Source organism: Moschus berezovskii, chromosome 14 (assembly GCF_049115385.1).
Source record: "Moschus berezovskii isolate FMDL1 chromosome 14, NW_MosBer_1.0, whole genome shotgun sequence".
Classification (NCBI taxonomy): domain Eukaryota; kingdom Metazoa; phylum Chordata; class Mammalia; order Artiodactyla; family Moschidae; genus Moschus; species Moschus berezovskii.
This window is the reverse complement of record NC_142473.1, coordinates 4,546,113-4,568,836: the sequence shown is the minus strand read 5'-3', so window position 1 is coordinate 4,568,836 and position 22,724 is coordinate 4,546,113. Positions and strand designations below refer to the sequence as shown.

At 47.9% G+C, this 22,724-nt stretch overlaps 1 protein-coding gene across 2 annotated transcripts; it reads left to right on the top strand.

Moving 5' to 3' along the window:
* The first annotated feature begins 5,484 nt into the window (after positions 1 to 5,484).
* On the top strand, positions 5,485 to 22,301 carry GPR83 (G protein-coupled receptor 83). 2 transcript variants are annotated; one of them, XM_055422361.2, is made up of 4 exons: positions 5,485 to 5,847; positions 14,009 to 14,134; positions 17,475 to 17,608; positions 21,066 to 22,301. In XM_055422361.2, exons 1-4 carry the CDS (start codon positions 5,485 to 5,487, stop codon positions 21,688 to 21,690), a joined length of 1,248 nt encoding a protein of 415 aa, XP_055278336.2. In that variant the 3' UTR covers positions 21,691 to 22,301. The 2 variants fall into 2 exon arrangements, with proteins under 2 accessions (XP_055278336.2, XP_088699563.1); XM_088843437.1 differs by lacking the exon at positions 14,009 to 14,134.
* The last annotated feature ends 423 nt before the right edge of the window (positions 22,302 to 22,724 follow it).

Here is a 22,724-nt window from a genome sequence, read left to right as displayed (position 1 = left end):
TGCATTGCAGGCAGATTCTTTACTGTCTGAACCACCAGGGAATCCCATTAATCTGTTTTATGTCAATTTAATTAATAGACCAGCCCAAAGAACCTAAACAGGTAGAATAAACTTCATTGTTTCCAACAGCATGTACTGACAGTACACAGCATCCTTGGTTCTATTCAGAAGGCTCACAGGAAGGAGCTGCTTCATTCTGGAAGCTCTGTGTCTTCTGAAGTTTCCTTCAGCTTAGTTCAGTTCAGTCGCTCAGTCATGTCTGACTCTTTGCGACCCCATGAACCACAGCACGCCAGGCCTCCTTGTTCATCACCAACTCCCGGAACTTGCTCAAACTCATGTCCATTGAGTCGGTGATGCCATCCTATCATCTCATCCTCTATCATCCCTTTCTCCTCCTGCCCTTAATCTTTCCCAGCATCAGGGTCTTTTCAAATGAGTCAGTTCTTCGCATCAGCTGGTCAAAGTATTGGAGTTTCAGCTTCAGCATCAGTCCTTCCAATGAATATGCAGGACTGATTTCCTTTAGAACAGATTGGTTTGATCTCCTTGCTGTCCAAGTGGCTCTTAACAGTCTTCTCCAACACCAAAGTTCAAAAGCACCAATTCTTCAGCACCCAGCTTTCTCTATAGTTTAACTCTCCTATCCAGACAAGACTACTGGAAAAAACCATAGTTTTGACTAGCTGGACCTTTGTTGACAAAGTAATGTCTCTGCTTTTAAATATGATGTCTAGGTTGGTCATAACTGTCCTTCTAAGGAATAAGCATCTTTTAATTTCATGGCTGCAATCACCATCTGCAGTGATTTTGGAGCCCCCCCAAAAATAAAGTCAGCCACTGTTTCCACTGTTTCCCCATCCATTTGCCATGAAGTAATGGGACCAGTTGCCATGATCTTAGTTTTCTGAATGTTGAGCTTTAAGCCAACTTTTTCACTCTCTTTCACTTTCATCAAGAGGCTCTTTAGTTCTTCTTCACTTTCTGCCATAAAGGTCATCTGCATATCTGAGGTTATTGATATTTCTCCCAGCAATCTTGATTCCAGCTTGTGCTTCATACAGCCCAATATTTTTCATGATGTACTCTACATATAAATTAAATAAGCAGGGTGACAATATACAGCCTTGATGTACTCCTTTTCCTATTTGGAAGTCTCCTTAGTTATAGCCATAATAATGCTGCAGAGTCAATAAAGTGTCTGAGGAAGGCTTAATAGTTTAGTCTTAACATGGAACGAGTGGGAGATGGTTTTTCACTAAGCAATAGACTGCTCCATCAGTTCAGGGGTAGTCGAGGACAGTGATGCTGGACTGGGAATTCAGGAGGCCCAATCCTGGCCAAGTGGAGATCTGGAAGCCTAGAGAAGAGGAAGTGTTCTAGAATTTATACCTCCCCTTGGATATAGGGTTTCCCAGGTGGCTCAGCTGGTAAAGAATCTGCCTGCAATGTAGGAGATTTGATCCCTGGGTCAGGAAGATCCTCTGGAGAAGAAAATAGCAACCCACTCTAGTATTCTTGCCTGGGAAATCCCATGGACAGAGGAGCCTGGTGGGCTACAGTCCATGGGGCTGCAAAGGGTCAAGCATGACTGAGTGACTAATATTTTGGGTATTGTGAATACTCCTGACCCCTTCAGAGCACACTGGTCCAAATTCCAGCTGCAGCCTGAGGGCCTTCTCTGGCTTCTGAGGCTCACTTCAGCCACCCACTTGGCAGGTGGGAAGTAGAGGAGAATTATCACACCCCTGGGAGCAGCCTTCAACCCGTGATTGAAGGCAGTGATGTGTAGATTCTCCAGCTCCCTCGCAGGGCTTGCACAGCTGCTGTTCGCGCTTTATATCAGCTTCCCCAGCAGGACTATACCCAGTCGCCCACAATGGTAACTGGTCTGACAATATGCTCTTTATCGGCCACCTTCCTTTCCTTGTCTCATTTTTACACCTTTCCCTACTCCTGTTTGCTTCCACTTCCCCAGTAAACTTGCATTAAAAGCTTTGTCTCAAGATTTACTCCTGTGGAAAGGTAAGGACTGAAACATGTCACCTCATCTTTCAGGGAGACAGTTTCAGGCCCCCGGCACAAATGCTGTCACATCCACAAGGCAGGCACAGCAAGCAGGAATCCACCATGAAGGCATGAGTGCTCCAGACTAGTGTGCCGTCCAGAGCACCAAGCAAAGTACTTAGATAACAGAGCTCAGAAAGCACTGCCTACCTTGGGTTTCTTTCTCTGTGCTCAATGCTAACTAGCCCTCTTCTGCCCATACCTCTTCCTCAATGCTGAGGTTAATTCAATTAACCAGGGTTCCATTTTGCCTCCCTGTGATACTGGCAAGTCATCTTGAGATACTGGCAAGCATCCAGTCCTCCTGGGCTCTTGAGTTGCATGTTCACAGGCAGTTTCTTGGTTTTTTTTTTTTCCCCTGGTATTTAGATTCCTAAGTATCTATTATCTCATCAATTTGGCACCCCTGTCGCTTCTCCTAGAATCAGTCACATACTCCCCTATTCTAACCACATGACTCCGTGAGACCCATCAGTTTCATCAGTAGAATCAAAGGACATCTGCATATCACCTTCTGCTCCCAAACATAGTTGTTTACCAAGGGAATGTAAGGTGATGAACTGGAAATAAGAGTGGACCTCTTTGAACTGATAAAATAATGTAGAAAGGTAGGCCAGAAGCTCTGGTAGGGGGCTAAGGTCCAAGGAGGATCTTTTATGTTTCTTGTATTTGACCAAGAATTTGGCAATCATCTTTGCTTCCCCTCTCCAGTCTCTGTCAACCCTGAGCCCCACCTTGCTGACACCAGGATCCACGTGTCCAGTCTGCTCCTGAATCACTTGAACAGTTTTCCCTCTCTATTTTCCAGTTGCCAAGAGTGTTCTTTCTAAAATGCAAATTCGATCTTATCAGTCTCTACTTGTAGCCATTCTGTAAATTCCTGTTGCTCTCTGAAAATCATTCAGATCTTTATGAGGATTTCAAAACTGATGGGACCCTTTTTGTCTAGCCCCCTGCCTACCTCTCCAGTCCTCTCTCTCCACTCAACTCTTCAGGAAAAAAAAAAATGTTGCCTGCCATTTCAGCAAACAAAGACTAGTGTCTGCCATCAAGCCACCAGCCACTAAGGAGCATTTGGAATGGAGAAGAGGATACTGGCCCTAGATAGTTAAGATGTATGTCAAAGGAATGATTTCAACGAGCCCAGACTCTTGTATCTTCCCATACATAGAAGAGCACAAAAACTCATTAACTTGAGATGTCTGTTTTCTTGATTAGCAATCATCTTTTGATATTTGACGACTTGCTTATTTGTTTTTATTTAAACAAAAACTCCTATGTATCCTGGGCTTCCCAGGTGGCTCAGTGGCAAACAATCGACCTGCAATGCAGGAGATTCAGGAGATGCAGTTTCAATCCCTAGGTGGGGAAGATCCCCTGCAGAGGGGAGTGACAACCCACTCCAGTAATCTTGCCTGGAGAATCCCATGGACAGGGAAGTCTGGAGGGCTACAGTCCATGGGGTCGCAAAGAGTTGGACATGACTGAGCATGCACCACTACCACTACCTCTATATCCTGGCTATTTCCTAACCTCTTTGGAACAGCTTCTCAGAGCTATCTGAGAGGCTGTATCCTAGGCTATAGTCTTCAATTAGGTCCCTGAATAAAGCATAACTGGCATTTTCTAAGTTGTACGTTTTTCTTTAGTCCACATCTCTTTGCATAACACTCAAGAGCTTCCTGTTCCTGCAGTTGATTGAGTCACACTCACAGTCATCTCCGTGTCTCCGCATGTGCCACGCAGAGACTCTCTCCTTATAGAATACTCCATCTTCTTCCCTCTGCCTCCTCCATGACCTAATGTCTCTTGCTGGTCCCTTGGGACTGAGTGGAAGTGTCACTTTCTCTGAGAAGACTTCCCTGATTTCCTCTCACATAGATCAGGGCACCTCGTACTTTACTCTGGTGACACTTAATCAAACTATTTTCTAATTGCTTATTGACCTGTGTCCCTGGAGCTCAAGGGTATGCAGAAGCTCATGTCCAACTTTCCTGGAAAATTTCCAAAGTGAGAGATGGCAAGGCTTTCCCTCAGTGAGAAAAGAGGACTTGTGTGGGAGGGGTCTGTTCTCCAGGGATAGGGTGAGACAAAGGATTTCTCCTGAAGGAAAGGGACATCTCAGAAGGGACCTGGGCTTGAGTCATTTGATGCAGACCTAAGGGCACTGATCAGCGGGGCGCCATTACAAAAACGTCTGCTTGGTCTTTGTCAATAGAAAAGCGAGGGGGCAGTTACAAGTAGTCAACCAATTACTGCATGCAGGGCCCAGAGCAATGTGGCGGGATAGTCCTATGGGACTGAAAATTCCACATACAGGAAAAGAAAAGCTTTCCACCGAGGCCAGACAAGTGAAACAACTTGCTTAGGATTTCAGAGCTAGGACGTGACAAAGCTAGGATTTGACTCTGATTCAACAGGATTGGATGGAATGGATGGCAGGGCAGAAGTGACTGGGAAAGACTTTGTGTGTGTGTGTGAGTGAAAGACCAGGTGAGCAAAATACCAAGATTTCGTGGAGAAGTAGGTGAGAACAGAAAACAACATGCATAACATCCCTTACAGATACAGTTTCAGAAACGCCCATGGCAGAAAATTCAGTTACCCAAGAAGTGGGCACAGAGCTATTTATCTCCTTTGATTCCTGTATCACACCAGGAGAACTGCTTTGAAGTGTTTTCTTGAAAAACAAACCCACAACCCCCATTAAGTCTTAGTGAAGGGAGGGAAGCGAAGGCTGGCCAGCTTCCCAGGATATCTGAAGTCTGGTCACTGAAGACGCTTGGAGAAAGTCTACATCGATTTCATTGTTCACATTGTGCCAGAACCGCCAGGGCCCAGGGACACACCTCAACCTGAAAGCTGCCAAGACTGACACTCAGACAAGATCAGAGCAGCCCCAGCGTGGAACCGGGTGCTGCCTGGAGCGGGCACACCCAGTCGCTGCCGCGCGCCCTCCGAAACCCCAACTGCCCCGGCGCGCATTCCTTCCGCTCCCTTTCGGATGGCTAGGTTTAAGCAAAAGGCAGGCGGATTCGCGTCTTTAGCGAAACAGCCCTGAAGCCCAACTGGAGTTTTATTTCTAGAGCGAGAGCGGGCTGGGACAGTGGGTGGAGAGGAGCTCGCTGAGCCGGAGCGCGTCACCGTCGCCCAGAGAGACGCCGCGCCGCGCGATCTGCAGAGGCGCTCGCTCTCCGGCAGCCGGAGGGCGCAGCGGAGACACGAAAGTGGTGCAGGCGGCCCGGAGCGCGCGATCGCGGGCGGGAGGCAGGCGGGGAGGGCCTGCCCGCCGGGCGCGGCGAGGCCCGGGGTCCCGGGACGCACGGCCCGCACGCTCCTCTCCCCGCGCCTGAGAGCACGTGTGCGGTCCGCGGGGCGTCCGGCGCGGCCGGCCCCGGGAGCGGGACTCCGGCAAAGATGACCCCTGGCTGGGTGCTGCTCTGCCTGCTCCCGGCGGTGCGGGCAACGGACGAGCGGAGCCCCGGGGCAGCCCTAGCGGGCCCCAATGCTTCGCACTTCTTCTGGATCAACTATACCTTCTCAGACTGGCAGAACTTTGTGGGCCGCAGGCGCTATGGGGCTGAGTCCCAGAACCCCACGGTGAAAGCCCTGCTTATCGTGGCTTACTCTTTCATCATCATCTTCTCGCTCTTTGGCAACGTTCTGGTCTGTCATGTCATCTTCAAGAACCAGCGGATGCACTCGGCCACCAGCCTCTTCATCGTCAACTTGGCCGTCGCCGACATCATGATCACGCTCCTCAACACCCCCTTCACTTTGGTGAGGCCGAGGACTGGGCTCTGTCTTCCTGGGTGCCCTCCCTCTCGCCGCCCGATTTCTCCCTTTTCCCGTCTGTTCCCCTCACTGCCTGTCTTCCTGCTTCATGTTTCTTAGTCTCTCTCTGATCGACTCATCTCTCATCGCTCTGCCCTGCCGTTTGTCTCTTAGGGTGTCTGTTTCTGACGCTGTCATTCCGTGTTTGCCTTTCTGCCTGCCTGTCTCTCCAGCGTCTGTCTCTTTCCTCTGTCTCCGGTTCTCTGTGTCTTCATCTATTTTTTTCTCGTCTGTGACTCTCTCTGCCTCTGTGTGTGTCTCTCTCTTTCCTCATGCTTATTCTTGACACTTCTTGTCTGTCTCTGTAGTTTTGTTTTTCTGTGCTCTGTCTCTCTCTCATCACCTTCTAAGTCAGAGCTTCTGCAGCTCATGGCACTGGGGTCAATGATTCGAGTGTCTGCAGCCAGCTGTGAGTCAATGACCATTTCCTGTGTAATGTCACCGAGCGAGAGTCTGCATGATGATGGAGCCCGCATCAATTCTTAGGTCACCCCACCCCCATTAAATATAGCCCATTTAATGCCATTAAATGTCCCCTGCCATGGGATGCTGCTTGAAGCCACCCTGAAATATGAAACAGTTGCTAGCTGTTAATGGAACCTTGGGTGCATTTTCCTAGTCCACTTAGTTAAATTGCATTTCCCTTCTGTGGTTTGCCAGTGAGGTTGTGTATGAAGTCTGTGTGGTGGAGGACATGTGGGTGAGGTAGGCTTGGTCCCAAGGGCAGGGGCGGCCTGGGGGCACTTGCACACGGGTAGGGGGAGAACCCCTGCACCACCTCTCTTCCCCAACTTCCACTGAGCCCCGACTGCTGAGTGGTAGTAGTGTCACCTCTCTTCTTCCGTGTCTTGGGACTGTGGTGCCCATGGATGATTGAAACTGGAAGAGCTGTGACCAAGCAGTCATCCTGACGGGAACACCTTCTATTTCTGCAGCATGAGTTAGACTTTTTTCCAATTTATGAACAACCTTATTGATACTTGAGTTATTACCAAACCCTGTCTGTTCATATGTCTTTCTCTCTCTTTCTTACACACACCACACACACTCAACCAGAAATAACAGACAAGCAAAAAGAAGGTGAATTCCCATAAGCCTATACACGTGTGTGAACATCCTTTCAAACCTTACCTTTAAAAACTGTGTCCTCTCTCTTTTCTTTGCTTATGAGATCATCACTCCTATTGGGCAGATGAGAAAACTGTTTGGCACAGAGAGGTTCAGTTGGTTGGTAACTGGCAGGTCACTTGGTCACCAGGTCACTTGGCTGGTAACTGGCAGAGCCAGCATGAGAATTTGGTCCTCTGACTCAGGTAAGGCCGGAGGTCTGTACATGAAGCCACTTAACTGGGGGTAGGGGGTGGGACCTCTTCGACCACTGCTCTCAACCACGGACTCTCCCTGCTCTCCTTTCTGCCTGCGTCTACTAGATTCCTCAGGATGCCGTGGGCAGTAGCCAGGGGCAAAGAGACTTCCAGATACCTCCCCGCCACAACATACACACACACATCCACTCCCTACCGACTGCCTTAAAGCACAGGAAGTGCATCTCTGGCTCCTCTTGGCTCCCCCTTGGCTTCTGACTTGACTATCTGCAGTCCTGGGGGGTGGGCTAGGCCACCCAGGATAGGAGCCCTGGGGCACAGCCCTCTGCTGCTGCCCGAAGCAGGGTGCGTGGCTGGATCTGCACACGGGAGGGTAGGGGGAGAGGGAGGCCAGGCTGCATTTCGGAGCTGAGAGCCCCTAACTGGAGGATCTCCTGCAAAAGAGAGGGTGTCAAGGCTCTGAGGACCCAGCCCCTGCTCCAGGTTGATCCAAACCAGCTTGGCCTTCAATCTGACCCGTGCAACCACTCCAGTCCAATTTCCTATCAGAGCTTCCGAGGAGTTGGCAACCAGGGTGAGTGAAAGGGTTGAGGGGAGGGTCTTCTACACCTCAGCTAGCTCCTCAATGGGTAAGATGTCCTGTCCTTGGTCTAGTTGATGTTAATGTCCCTTCTCCCTGGTCTCCCTTCTTGTCAACTTTACATACTATGTCAGCATGAAAACCAGTGGTTGTCGATGACAGAAAAACAAACAATTACTCAGAATTACTGTGGCAGAGGTAGGCACAGAGTGTGGTGGAGCCAGGAGTCAGTCCTTTATTTTGATCTGCCAGAGTCCCATGGGCAGGTCAAAGGAGACTTTTCAAAGAACGTGACATTTCAAAGGGGCTAGGATGAGCAGGAATCTCTCAGGCTGAGATGAATGTTCAGTGCAGGCAGAGACTGACGAGGACAAAGGCAGGGATGTCCAGGTTCATGGTGTGTTGAGTGCTCACTGCAGCTGCAGCATTGGGGCAGGAAGCACCATGGAGGAGCTGCGGGGTGGGAAAAAGCAGAGGCGGCCAGGGAAAGGTGGGCTGGCTGTGAGTGGCTTGGATGCTCGGAGGGTATCTGGCTCCATCTTGAAGGCTGTCGATTCTAAGCAGGAAGGCGACAGTAATCTGACTTTTGGTTAAGAAAGCACTGTCAGCAGTGTGAAGGCTGAATTACAGGGGGACACACTGGAGGACTAGAAAGCTGACTGGAGGCTGTGATAGTCCAGATGAGATTTGAGGGGGCTCCAAGGAGGCCGTGGCCTGGGGACTAAAGAAGAGGGAGTGGGTTGGGAGACCCTTCAAGTAGCACTGTTGGGCTTTGGTTCTGCATTGACTGTGGGAGGTGAGAAGAGGGAGTACCTAAGCGTTTCCTGCTGGGTGGTGTCACTGGGCTGCTCACATCCCCGTGGAGCTCCTACCTGCCTATTCCAGAGAGAATAGTGTCCATGGTTTATGTACCAGGTTCATGATCATGTCAGACTTGTCCCCTGTGTTTCTCATGCACATGCTCTAGTCAAATCATTCCAACCCTAATTCCCCAAACAGCTCCTGAGATTCCTGACTTTGTGCCATGCTCTTTGTTCTTACCTGCACATGGGCAAATCCTACCTATTCTGTAAAGTGTTAGTCGCTCAGTCGTGTCTGACTCTTTGAGAACCCATGAGCTATAGCCCTCCAAGCTCCTCTGTCCATGGAATTCTCCAGGCAAGAATACTGGTGTGGGTCGCCATTCCCTTCTCCAGGGGATCAAACCTGGGTCTCCTGCACTGCAGGTAGATTCTTTACCATCTGAACCACCAGGGAAGCCCATTCTATAAAGCTCATCTCAAATGTCTCGTATCTTATAATAATGGCAGCTAGTAGTTAAGTACTTGCTCTGTACCAGGCACTGTTTTATCTGGTTTACTTGTGTTATCTGCTTTACAGGTACTTGATTTTTATAGCAATCATGTGAACAAGGGTTCCAGGAAAGTGAGGCTCACTGGGCCTAAGTGCCTTGCCCAAGGTGACAGCTATCAGTAGCAAATACTCTGCTGTAAATCACTGCTCGACATTCTTCCTGACGAGCTGACTTGCTCTATTTTTGTGTGTCACCTTTCTCTCTCTCAGCCTCAGTCCACTCCCACCCGCCCTGGTGGCCCTTTGTCTGGGACTTTTGTGGGGCAGGGGTCCCAACCCCTGGGCCACGGACTAGTACCTAACGGGCCCCGGGCCCCACAGCAGGTGATGAGCGGTGGGCAAGTGATCGAAGCTCTTTCTGTGTTTACCTGTACTCTTCACTTGTTACCGCCTGAGCACCTCCTCCGGTCCATCAAGGCAGCATCAGATTCACCTTGGAGCATCCATCCTACTGCACTTGAATTATCCCGAAACCCTCACCCTCCCCATGAATTATCTTCCATGAAACTGGCCCCTGGTGCCAAAACGGTTGGGGATCCCTGCCATAGGGCATTGAATATTTTCTATCTTGCATCTGAGATACCTGAGACCTCCTTTTCCCAAGTTGGCAGCTCCTTGATCAGAATCAATGCCTGATCCTTTTTGGGTGTGGAGCATCACTAAGGAGCTCAGGTGCTGAGTGAGCAAAGAGCTGTGGAAGATGTGGGTTGAAGCCTCTGCCTGCTCCCGGAAGCCCACACACCCTGAGTGCTGGTCTCCTTTCTCTGCCCAGACCCCAGCTCCTGCTCCCACATCTGCAGATCCCTGGATCTCCTTCCCGGATGATGTGTCCTGAGGCCTGCTTAGTCAACATTCCAGGGCACAGCCCACATGCTATGTTGTGACTCTGAAGACATGTCTCCTTTGTGAGTTTGAACTCATAGGAGCCAAAACTGAATTTGGTTATTATCATAAAAATAGCTCCTATTTATTTCTAATCATATCTTTCTAGCAACCTGCCAGATATTGTATTCTATGCGCTGTAGTCTTTCTCTAAAAATAAAATTTAAAAAAAAAGCTAATCCTTACAATAAGATACAGATAGGCTTATTAGCAAAGACCCTGATGCTGGGAAATATTGAGGGCAGGAAGAGAAGAGGACAACACAGGATGATGTTGGATGGCATCACGACTCTATGGACATGAGTTTGAACAGGCTCCAGGAGATAGTGAAGGATAGAGAAGACTGGCTTGCTGCAGTTCATAGAGTCACAAAGAGTCGGACATGACTGAACAACAGAACAACAAAAGAGATTTTTGAGCCCTTTTTTTTTTTTGCAAATGAGGAATCTGAGGTTCAGAGAGATTACCTACCTTGCCCAAGGTCACACAGCTAAAAAACATTAGTTCAGTCGCTCAGTCGTGTCCAACTCTTTGCTACCCCGTGAATCACAGCACGCCAGGCCTCCCTGTCCATCAACAACTCCCGGAGTTCACTCAAACTCATGTCCATTGAGTCAGTGATGCCATCCAGCAACCTCATTCTCTGTCGTCCCCTTCTCCTCCTGCCCCCAATCCCTCCCAGCATCAGAGTCTTTTCCAGTGAGTCAACTCTTCGCATGAGGTGGCCAAAGTATTGGAGTTTCAGCTTCAGCATCAGTCCTTCCAATGAACACCCAGGACTGATCTCCTTTAGAATGGACTGGTTGGATCTCCTTGCAGTCCAAGGAACTCTCAAGAGTCTTCTCCAACACCACAGTTCAAAAGCATCAATTCTTCAGTGATCAGCTTTCTTCACAGTTCAACTCTCACATCCATACATGACCACTGGAGAAATCATAACCTTGAATAGACGGACCTTGGTTGGCAAAGTAATGTCTCTGTTTTTAAATATGCTATCTAGGTTGGTCATAACTTTCCTTCCAAGGAGTAAACGTCTTTTAATTTCATGGCTGCAATCAGTATCCGCAGTGATTTTGGAGCCCCCAGAAATAAAGTCTGACACTGTTTCCACTGTTTTTCCATCTATTTCCCATGAGGTGATGGGGCCAGATGCCATGATCTTAGTTTTCTGAATGTTGAGCTTCAAGCCAACCTTTTCACTCTCCTCTTTCACTTTCATCAAGAGACTTTTGAGTTCCTCTTCACTTTCTGCCCTAAGGGTGGTGTCATCTGCATGTCTGAGGTTATTGATGTTTCTCCCGGCAATCTTGATTTCAGCTTGTGTTTCTTCCAGCCCAGGGCTCCTCATGATGTACTCTGCATATAAGTTAAATAAGCAGGGTGACAATATACAACCTTGACGTATTCCTTTTCCTATTTGGAACCAGTCTGTTGTTCCATGTCCAGTTCTAACTAGTGCTTCCTGACCTGCATACAGGTTTCTCAAGAGGCAGGTCAGATGGTCTGGTATTCCCATCTCTTTCAGAATGTTCCACAGTTTATTGTGATCCACACAGTCAAAGGCTTTGGCATAGTCAATGAAGCAGAAATAGATGTTTTTCTGGAACTCTCTTGCTTTCTCCATGATCCAGCGGATGTTGGCAATTTGATCTCTGGTTCCTCTGCCTTTTCTAAAACCTGCTTGAACATCTGGGAGTTCACGGTTCACATATTACTGAAGCCTGGCTTGGAGAATTTTGAGCATGACTTTACTAGCGTGTGAGATGAGTGCAATTGTGCGGTAGTTTGAGCATTCTTTGGCATTGCCTTTCTTTGGGATTGGAATGAAGACTGACCTCTTCCAGTCCTGTGGCCACTGCTGAGTTTTCCAAATCTGCTGGCATATTGAGTGCAGCACTTTCACAGCATCATCTTTCAAGACTTGAAATAGCTCAACTGGAATTCCATCACCTCCACTAGCTTTGTTCGTAGTGATGCTTTCTAAGGCCCACTTGACTTCACATTCCAAGATGTCTGGCTCTAGGTCAGTGATCACGTTATCGTGACTATCTTGGTCGTGAAGATCTTTTTTGTACAGTTCTTCTGTGTATTCCTGCCACCTCTTCTTAATATCTTCTGCTTCTGTTAGGTCCATACCATTTCTGTCCTTTATCGAGCCCATCTTTGCATGGAATGTTCCCCTGGTATCTCTAATTTTCTTGAAGAGATCTCTTGTCTGTCCTATTCTGTTGTTTTCCTCTATTTCTTTGCACTGATCACTGAGGAAGGCTTTCTTATCTCTCCTTGCTATTTGTTGGAAATCTGCATTCAGATGCTTACATCTTTCCTTTTCTCCTTTGCTTTTCACTTCTCTTCTTTTCACAGCTATTTGTAAGACCTCCTCAGACAGCCATTTTGCTTTTTTGCATTTCTTTTCCATGGAGATGGTCTTGGTCCCTGTCTCCTGTACAATGTCACGAACCTCTGTCCAGAGTTCATCAGGCACTCTGTCTATCAGATCTAGTCCCTTAAATCTATTTCTCACTTCCACTGTATAATCATAAGGGATTTGATTTAGGTCATATCTGAATGGTCTAGTGGTTTTCCCTACTGTCTTCAATTTAAGTCTGAATTTGGCAATAAGGAGTTCAGGATCAGAGCCACAGTCAGCTCCTGGTCTTGTTTTTGCTAACTGTATAGAGCTTCTCCATCTTTGGCTGCAAAGAATATAATCAATCTGATTTCGGTGTTGACCATCTGGTGATGTCCATGTGTAGAGTCTTCTCTTGTGTTGTTAGAAGAGGGTGTTTGCTATGACCAGTGCGTTCTCTTGACAAGACTCTATTAGCCTTTGCCCTGCTTCATTCCGTGCTCCAAGGCCAAATTTGTCTGTTCCTCCAGGTGTCTCTTGACTTCCTACTTTTGAATTACAGTCCCCTATAACGAAAAGGACATCTTTTTTGGGTGTTAGTTCTAAAATGTCTAGTAGGTCTTCACAGAACCATTCAACTTTGGCTTCTTCAGCGTTACTGCTTGGGGCATAGGCTTGGATTACTGTAATATTGAATGGTTTGCCTTGGAATCGAACAGAGATCATTCTGTTGTTTTTAAGATTGCATCCAAGTACTGCATTTCGGACTCTTTTGTTGACTCCATTTCTTCTAAGGGATTCCTGCCCACAGTAGTAGATATAATGTCATCTGAGTTAAATTCACCCATTCCAGTTCATTTTAGTTCACTGATTCCTAGAATGTCTATGTTCACTCTTGCCATCTCCTGTTTGACCACTTCCAATTTGTCTTGATTCACGGACCTAACATTCCAGGTTCCTATGCAATATTGCTCTTTACAGCATCGGACCTTGCTTCTATCACCAGTCACATCCACAACTGGGTATCATTTTTGCTTTGGCACCGTCCCTTCATTCTTTCTGGAGTTATTTCTCTACTGATCTCCAGTAGCATATTGGGCACCTACCGACCTGGGGAGTTCCTCATTCTATCATTTTGCCTTTTGATACTGTTCATGGGGTTCTCAAGGCAAGTATAATGAAGTGGTTTGCCAGTCCCTTCACCCACTCCAGTGTTCTTGCCTGGAGAATCCCAGGGACGGGGGAGCCTGGTTGGGCTTCCGTCTATGGGGTCACACAGAGTCGGACACGACTGAAGTGACTTAGCAGCAGCAGCAGCAGCAGCAGTCCCTTCTTCAGTGGACCTTAGAGGCGGGAAATCTGACTCCAGAACCCATGTCCTTCCCACTCTGCCTGGCACCTAGCAAGGCCTGGCCCCAGTAGCAGGATCAGAGTCTGCTGAATTGGATGATGGAGAATGAGTTGTGGTGTAGAAAAGCATGCGAGACCCACAGTCTAGCTGTGCAGAGTGGATTGAGGTAGGGAGAGGCCTCCTGTGGGACGCTGCCGGGAGACACAGGGAGGGGGAGTCAGGGGCCAGAACCGTCTGCCTCCTGACGCCTGCGGGTTTGTCTGCAGGTCCGCTTTGTGAACAGCACGTGGGTGTTTGGGAAAGGCATGTGCCACGTCAGCCGCTTCGCGCAATACTGCTCCCTGCACGTCTCCGCCCTGACACTGACTGCCATCGCCGTGGACCGCCACCAGGTGAGGGCCCCACTCGCGCCCTGCCCTACCCCCCGGCGTTGCTTCCCAGCGCTCAGGACAGTGCTTCAGCCCGTTTGTTTTTAAAGACTGTTTCTGATGTGGCCCGTCTTTAAAGTCTTTATTGAATCTGTTACAATATTGCTTCTGTTTTACGTTTTGGCTTTTTGGCCGCGAGGCATGTGGGACCTTAGCTTTGTGACCAGGGATTGAACCCACACTCCCTGCATTGGAAGGAGAAGTCTTAAGCACTGGACCGCCAGTGAAGTCCCCTAGACCATTTTTCAAAGAGGCTATTTGTCTTCTTACTGACCAATATGAGCACTAAATTAGGCATATTAAGTCCTTTGTGCTAGGGGCTGCAAAACATTTCTCCCCATTTGTTATTGCAGTGAAGACTCCCTGTTGGCATTCTGTGCATCAGAAATGACTGAGCTTGTTTTCAGGGGTAGGAAGGCAAATCTGGAAAATGACAGATGAAAACAGAGTGGCAGATAATTGCAGGTCGGAGGCAAGGCTGCTGGCTGGAAGATGAGGTGGATATTCCTGGGCCTGGTTGTAGAGGAGGTACACCTGGGGTTGTGGACAGGGAGGCATGCAGGTGCAGGAGTCCAGTGGGGTGTTGAGGCCCTGCTCACTGTCCTGCCCCTTCAGGTGCACATGGGCAGGTATGGTGAAGGGAGCCGAAAGGACCTGATAGTGCCCATCATGGAGGAGGGTGGTTCCATGCAGATGCCTGGTGTATGCTGATTCAGTGAACCTTGGTTATACACTTGGGTCTGTGCAGAGTCACTGATTGCAGGTTCAGGGAAGGGCATCATCACTTGCACAGCACCATATGCCTGGTGACTGATGAAGGGAGGAACAGCCTTGAGGTATGAGACTGGCTGTGGGCTCATGCTCAGATTTCTAGAAGATCATTAGTCTGCTCTGAGAAGACACAGGGACACCTGCAGGTCAGCATCATAAAGATAATCAGGCCAATAAGAGAGAGAAATTTAATTCTAAGGAGCTCCAAGAGTTACAACAACAACCAAGGGATAGGAAGCTTCTAAGGTACAGACTCATCAGGGAGAATCCTCAATGGCTCAGCAGGTAAAGAATCTGTGTGCAATACAGGAGACCCAGGAGACTTGGGTTCCATCCCTGATTTGGGAAGATCCCCTGGAGGAAGGCATGGCAACTCACTCCAGTATTCTTGCCTAAAATCCCATGAACAGAGGAGCCTGGAGGGCTACAGTCCATAGCGTCACAAAGAGCTGGACATGACTAAAGCAACTTAGCACACATGCACACTGTCCCTTTGGCGTTTATGTTAAGATGTTTTGGTGCAAAATATCAAAATGTTGCATACAAATATTTCCTGCCTTTTCTTAACCTTCTCCCCTAATTCAACAAGAAGGACTCTGGATAACCGTACCCTTACTTGGGCTATACCTGCTTCTCTTAACACAGCTAACTGAGGGTCCACCCTTGGACCAAAGGTGGGTCTGAGGAACAAGGGGGAGGTCTTACACACACTGGCCACACTACTGTGACATATACCCACACATGGGATCCTGTCCCAGAGGCTACAGGTTCTTGGAGCATCCAGGGTCTCTAACTCAGGCTTCTACTCCCTTTATTGACCTGAGCCATGAAGGAGTGTGAGAGGCAAAGATGGCCGAGTCCAGAATGGAGATATGTTGGCTATCTTCTGAAGCCTAGTCCATTCCTCCGATAAACCTTAAGAGACTGGGAGAAGACTGTGGAAGAACATGGTAGAAGGTCCTGTGTGTCCTGGGATGGCATCCTGAGGTGGTGGCAGCTCTTTATGAACTTTCCTCCTGACCCTACTCACCCAAAACATCTTTTTCAGGAAATAATGATTCTAACCTAGCCACCTGGGTGTCCCTCAACAGACGGATGGAGAAAGAAGATGTGGTGTATATATATATACTGGAATACTACTCAGTCAGAAAAAAGAATGACATTTTGCCATTTTCAGCAATGTGGATGGATTTGGAGGGCATTATGCTAAGTGAAATAAGTCAGACGGAGAAAGACAAATACTGCATGATATTACTTATATTGGAATCTAAAGTAATACAGAAAACTAGTGAATATAACAAAATAAGAAGCAGACCCCCAGACATAGAGAGCAAACTATGTTACCAGTGGGAAGAGGGAAGGAGGAAGAGGCAATGTCTGGGTAGAGGATGAAGAGGTACACACTACAGGTATAAAATAAGCTACAAGGGTATATTGTACAGCACAGGGAATATGACCCATATTTTACAATAACTGTAAGCGGAGTATAACCTTTAAAATTGTGACTCACTATATTGTATACTGACAATTTATAGAATAATATACATCAACTATATTTCAATTTAATAAAAAGAAATAATGATTCTAACCCTAAAATGAGGCTGCTGTGAAATTCCCAAGTCTTTATTTAAACCTTTTAGGAGAATTGATTGTCATATAGTAGCAATCTAAGATGCTTTTCAGCCCAAAGCTTCTAGCACTGGTTTTATCTGGGGCTTGGGAAAGCTGGGCCCCACTGCAGTTTTATTGGATTGGCCAGATAGTTCATTCGGTTAGTGAGTATGTTGTTCAACACAGTTCTTGGTGAAAATGAAAAATGTGTCTTTTATTAGTTCAGTTCAGTTCAGTTCAGTCACTCAGTCGTGTCCGACTCTTTGCAGCCCCATGAATCACAGCACACCAGGCCTCCCTGTCCATCACCAACTCCGGGAGTTCACTCAAACTCATGTCCATCGAGTCGGTGATGCCATCCAGCCATTTCATTCTCTGTCCAAGCCAAATGAATTTTTTGGCCAGCCCAGTAGAAACTACTTTCAGAAACAGCGGTGACCCCCAAATAAAAGTCAATGCAGCTTCCCACAGTAAGTGGTGAGGGCCTCACCCTGTGTGTGTCACCTTCCAACCCCTCGGAGCCCTTCGTAACCTAAAGGATCTGGGCAGACAGGATGAGATCCTGAGGTGGAGGCTGACCGTGGCTGCCCCTCTGCCCACCCTGCTGTGGGTGTCGTGGGGACAGACCTTTCTCTTCACTCCTCCCTGACTTTCTCACTGCACCCTGCTTCAGCCAGGCATGACCTACCTGCAAGAGCTGTTTGAACTGCCTGGAGTCTCTGAGTCCAGATGGCATCCTCTTTCTACCCCCAGGGCTGTGCAGTGGGGTGGTGTAACCCAGGGGCTGTACAATGAATTAAGGGGTACTTGATAATGTAAGTAAGACCTACCTGCCTCGTGACAAGTGAGCTGCATCATCTGGATTTCTCATTTGCTTCAAGCTGTCTTCTGCCAGTGATGCCCAGTTTTACGTGTTTTCCAGGTCATCATGCATCCGTTAAAACCCCGGATCTCAACCACAAAAGGTGTCATCTACATCGCAGTCATCTGGACCATGGCAACGTTCTTTTCACTCCCACATGCTATCTGCCAGAAATTATTTACCTTCAAGTACAGGTGAGATGGACTAGGAGGGAGCAGCCTGGGGGCCTGGAGGACCTTGACAGATGGAAACTTGAGCCTCCTCTGAATCTCAGCGTTACTAACACCAAGTTACTGTGCCAAGCTGGTCTCTGCTTCCTTCCCATCCTGTTGCTTCCAGGCCTGTGCCTATCCTCTGCTTTTTTTTTTTGCTTTTTTTTCTCATCCTTTCTTCTAAACACTTTATAGCTCTTCCTCTGTCCCTTTGTTTGCAAGGTCAAGGTAATAGCAGTCAGCTTCTGCCACGGGACATATACTCACCCAGACTGAAATTCAGAATCACCTAGTCCCTGTTTAAAATGATGAGATTAAAGTTCTCTTGCATCACCTACAAACAAACCTATATATGTCTAAGTGTCTCAGGCAGGATGCTGTCCCCACACCCACCTCTCATTTATCATATGCTTTGTCTTGTGCTTTTATAGAAAGGAAAGCACTCAGTGTCTTGAAATTTAAATACTCGTGCGTGCTGCTAGGTCATTAAAGGTGACCTCCCCTGTTAGGCTGTGAGGTTTCGGGGAGATGGCTCCATTTCTGATTTTGTCATCTTGCTGTCCCTAGCATCTTAATTACTGTCTCCACATCACAAGCTCTCAGTACATATTTGCTGAATGAATGAATGAATGAAGAGTGATCTTTATCAGTTCATATTGTTTCAGCTGAAGTTCTATAGAAACAGGTCCTGAGATAAAGAAAGATGCATGTGCTCATGATTTTTAAGATAGTGCTCCCAGGGGACTTCCCTGGTGGTCCAGTGGTTAAGAATTCTCCTTCCAATGCAGGGGACGTGGACTCGATCCCTGGTTGGGGAACAAGATCCCATGTGCCGAGGAGCAACTAAGCCCATACTGCAACTACTGAGTCTGCTCTCCACAACTAGACAGCTCACATGCTTCAGCTAAGACCTGACACAGCTGAATAAATAAATGAAGTGCTGGACTTCCCTGGTGGTACAGTGGATAAGAATTCACCCACAAGTGCAGGGGTCACAAGTTCGACCCCAGGTCTGGGAAGACTCCACAGGCTGTAGAGCAACTAAGCCCATGTGCCATAACTGCTAAAGCCTGTGTGCCCAGAGCCCAGGCTCCGCAACAAGAGAGGCCCCCACCATGAGAAACCTGCACGTCATAGTAAAAGCAGTCCCTGCTTGCTGCATCTAGAGAAAGCCCATGCGCAGCAACAAAGACCCAGTGCAGCAACAGAATAATTAATTTTAAAAATACCAATAGATTTCTACACACTTAAAAAATGTCACCCTTAAAAAAATAAATAAGTGAACTGCTCCCAGGGGTGGTAGGTACTGGGGTGGAGAAGCAGGACGGCAAATGGGGAGAGACCGAGGGAGGGCGTGGCCTGCAGGGGGCGCTCCGGGGCAGACTGTAGCTGCGTCTGCCAGCGTGGAGGAGAGGGAGCTGCGCTCTCACTCCTGGCCACTTCTAGCTCTTAGTGAATCTGGGGAAAGTGTCTTCAGTGGCTTTCGGGTGGTCCTAGGCTCCTGGAAGTCTTGGGTACCAGCTGTGTCTTGTGGGGTGGGCAGGAGCTGGGGCCCAGTGACTCAGACCAGCGAGGGGTGCCCTGCTGATGGGTCTTCCCGTGTGCTGCCTCACCTGAAACATAAATTTACACACAATCCTGTGATGTAGGCGGGCTCCAGAGAACACGCTCTGAAGGCCAACTTGAACTAATTTATGAAGGATCCATGCCTGAATTCTAGGATACCGAATGAATCATGTACCCACCCCTCCTGAGCACTCAGCTTCCCCATCTGCCTTGACATGTGGAGAGCTGTTTCTTTTTTCTGATAACAAAAGCAAAGAGAGTTTTCTTTGTTTCACTAGTGACAGCCACCTGTATGTACTGATATTACAAGATCAACAAGCTACATGGTATGATGAAAAAGTAGCAACTTCGAGTTGCTCCTTAGAGATTTTACAGGATGAAAACCCTGCTGGCATCAAAAGTCTGGATATTTAAATAAAGACCCAAGCTTAGGTTTCCTGCCACAAGTTCCTGCCTTGCTTTTTCCAGAGCATCTTTTAAAATGTTCATTCAGAGTTGGGCCTGTGAAAAATTAGTGACCTCCACCTCAACCAGCTTGTAAGTAACAGGTGCTTGCCACCCTGCTCTCTCTCCTGCCCATTGGAGACCTAGGAGTAAGGATGGCACTTCTCCTGGCTCACAGCACCCCCAGCTGGGATGTAAGTAAGTCTTGTGACTTCCTTTGTGTGAGTGTATTAAAACTGCGCCTTCAGTCAAAATGGCCCTGGGATTTTTGCTTCCCCCAAATTGGAAGGAAGTCCTGAGGGAGCTCCCTGCTGCCTCGTTCAGCAGATCATAGTCTGCATGTTCTTCATCCATCAGCTCCAGGTTTTCCAATACACATAGGTGTCCTTAAAGAGTTTGAAGAGGACCGGGTACATTCCATAGAAAATGAGTATTTTTGTCTGAGTGGCTGAAGGGTATGAGTTCCAGCATTGTCACTCACTTTCTCAAGACTCATCATTTTTTCCCCCCATTCCTTGGATCCCCTCTGGAATGAGAGTAGGTTGTGCAACAGAAATTCCAAGATTTCCCAAATCCATTGTGCTCCCAGGATGAGTTAATTCTAAGACTAGGAACACCAGTGCATTTATTCATTGAACAAATATTTATTGAGCCTCTATTCTGGGCTAGGAACAATACAAAGTAAACACACAGAGTAATCTAGGTGTATTTTTCTTTCTTAAAAATTGAAGTATAGTTGATTTGCAGTGTTAGTTTCAAGTGTATAGCACACTTTTTTCTCTTATAGGTTACTACAAAATGTTGAGTATAGTTCTCTATGCTATACAGTAGATCCTTGTTATCTCTTTTATATATTATAGTTTTTATATGTTAATCACATCAGTCAAATATTAACAATTTATAAGTTTATATTCATCAGTCCTGAATATTCATTGGAAGGACTGATGCTGAACCTGAAACTTCAATACTTTGGCTACCTGATACGAAGAACTGACTTATTTGAAAAGATCCTGATTCTGGGAAAGATAGAAGGTGGGAGGAGAAGGGGATGACAGAGGATGAGATGGTTGGATGGTATCACCAACTCAATGGACATGAGTTTGAGTAAACTCCAGGAGTTGGTGATGGACAGGGAGGCCTGGTGTGCTGCAGTCCACAGGGTCGCAAAGAGCTGAACACAACTGAGCAACTGAACTGAACTGAACTGAATGTTAATCTCAAACTCCAAATTTACCCCTCCCCCCTGACCTTTCCCCTTTGATAACCATGTTTGTCTTCTATGTCTATGGGTCTGTTTCTGTTTTGTATGTAAGTTCATTCGTGTAATTCGGATGGATGTACCAGGAACCCAGGGGAGAGAGAGGCCAGTGTTCCTGGGATGGGGCTTTTCCACAGTAACTGCACATTCTCCTCTCTCCCCTGTCCCCAGTGAGGACATCTTCCGCTCCCTGTGCCTGCCAGACTTCCCTGAGCCAGCAGAGCTCTTCTGGAAGTACCTGGACTTGGCCACTTTCATCCTGCTTTACATTCTGCCCCTTCTCATCATCTCTGTGGCCTACGCCCGTGTGGCCAAGAAGCTGTGGCTGTGCAACACCATTGGTGACGTGACCACGAAGCAGTACCTGGCCCTGCGGCGCAAGAAGAAGAAGACCATCAAGATGTTGATGCTGGTGGTGGTCCTTTTTGCCCTCTGCTGGTTCCCCCTCAACTGCTACGTCCTCCTGCTGTCCAGCAAGGTCATCCGCACCAACAATGCCCTCTACTTTGCCTTCCACTGGTTTGCCATGAGCAGTACCTGCTACAACCCCTTCATCTACTGCTGGCTCAACGAGAACTTCAGGGTCGAGCTGAAGGCACTGCTGCGCATGTGCCAGAGGTCACCCAAGCCTCAGGAGGGGCAGCCGCCCTCTCCTGTGCCCTCCCTCAGGGTGGCCTGGGTGGAGAAGAGCAGCGGCCGCAGGGCTCCTCCAGCCAACAGCCTTCTGCCATCCTCCCAGCTACAGTCTGGGAGGACAGACCTGGCGTCTGTGGAGCCCATTGTGACCATGACTTAGAGGAGGAGGCAGGGAAGGGGTGGGGGTGAGGGGCTCTGTCTGCCGAGGAGGCTGGCAGAGTGCCTGAGAACAGAGCCTGGAAAAGAGTCTGTCTTCACACATGATGAACTTCACATGCCAGAAACAAGTTCCTGCAGAAGCCCAAGGTCGCTTGATTTCCCACACAACTCTGTCCAGCCTCTTGGCTCCATTACAGAAAACATAAAGGCAACTTCCAGCTCAACACATACCGGTGAATTTCTGTCTGAGACATTCTGGTTCCCCGAGCCAGAGGACCCGGGACAGCTTCTGCTCACATGGGGGTTGAGTTAGGCAACTGCTCCCAGAAGTCAGGTAGCCACCTTACAACATTCCCCACCACTGAGTGCTCGTGACGGACCCCGGAGTCAGACTTGAGGTGTGCACAACCCATGGGCACAGCACTGCTTGAGACAGGACCGTTGGCCAGTGAGAGGTTCACCAGCCAGAGCCAGTGTGGAGCTTTGAATGCCGTGCTTTCTGAAGTCGCTGGAGCAAGATGAATCCCAGTTCTATGGAGGCCCAACACATGACAAGAAAGGGCTGACTGGGTTCTTTATTTTAGCAAACAGGAATTACTGAGTTTCCTTAAAACAAAGAAAAACTCTCATTGAAAGTTTGAAACATTCAGAAAAGCACAAAGAGGAAAATAAAAACTACCCCCTTCTCCCGCTAACTTGTGATAAGTTCTGTCAAAATGCTATGGATTTCTTGGCATCTTTTTTCTGTATGTGTGTGTCTGTGATTTTTGTTTCATGTTGAATTACAGTTTTCCATTTAGAAATAAGAAATATGAGCATAGCCGAGAACTCCTGAACCCCTCTCCCAGGAGTAATATCTACTGGAAGAGTGAGATGAGGTGAGAGAAGAGCCCAAGGAGAAAACTGTCCCAGAGGAGACAAACTGTCTTCATCCTGCAACCAGTGGTGGGAAGGGCCTGGTTAAAGGACCTCTCTTGGGATGGTGGCTATTGCGATAAACCAGAAACAAAACTCATCCAGGAGATACAATTCCTC

Coding starts and splice junctions, on each gene's coding strand:
- GPR83 (XM_055422361.2), top strand. CDS start 5,485: ATGACCCCTGGCTGGGTGCTGCTCTGCCTGCTCCCGGCGGTGCGGGCA. Junction 5,848..14,008: donor TCAACACCCCCTTCACTTTG/GTGAGGCCGAGG, acceptor GTTTGTCTGCAG/GTCCGCTTTGTGAACAGCAC. Junction 17,609..21,065: donor TTATTTACCTTCAAGTACAG/GTGAGATGGACT, acceptor CCCTGTCCCCAG/TGAGGACATCTTCCGCTCCC.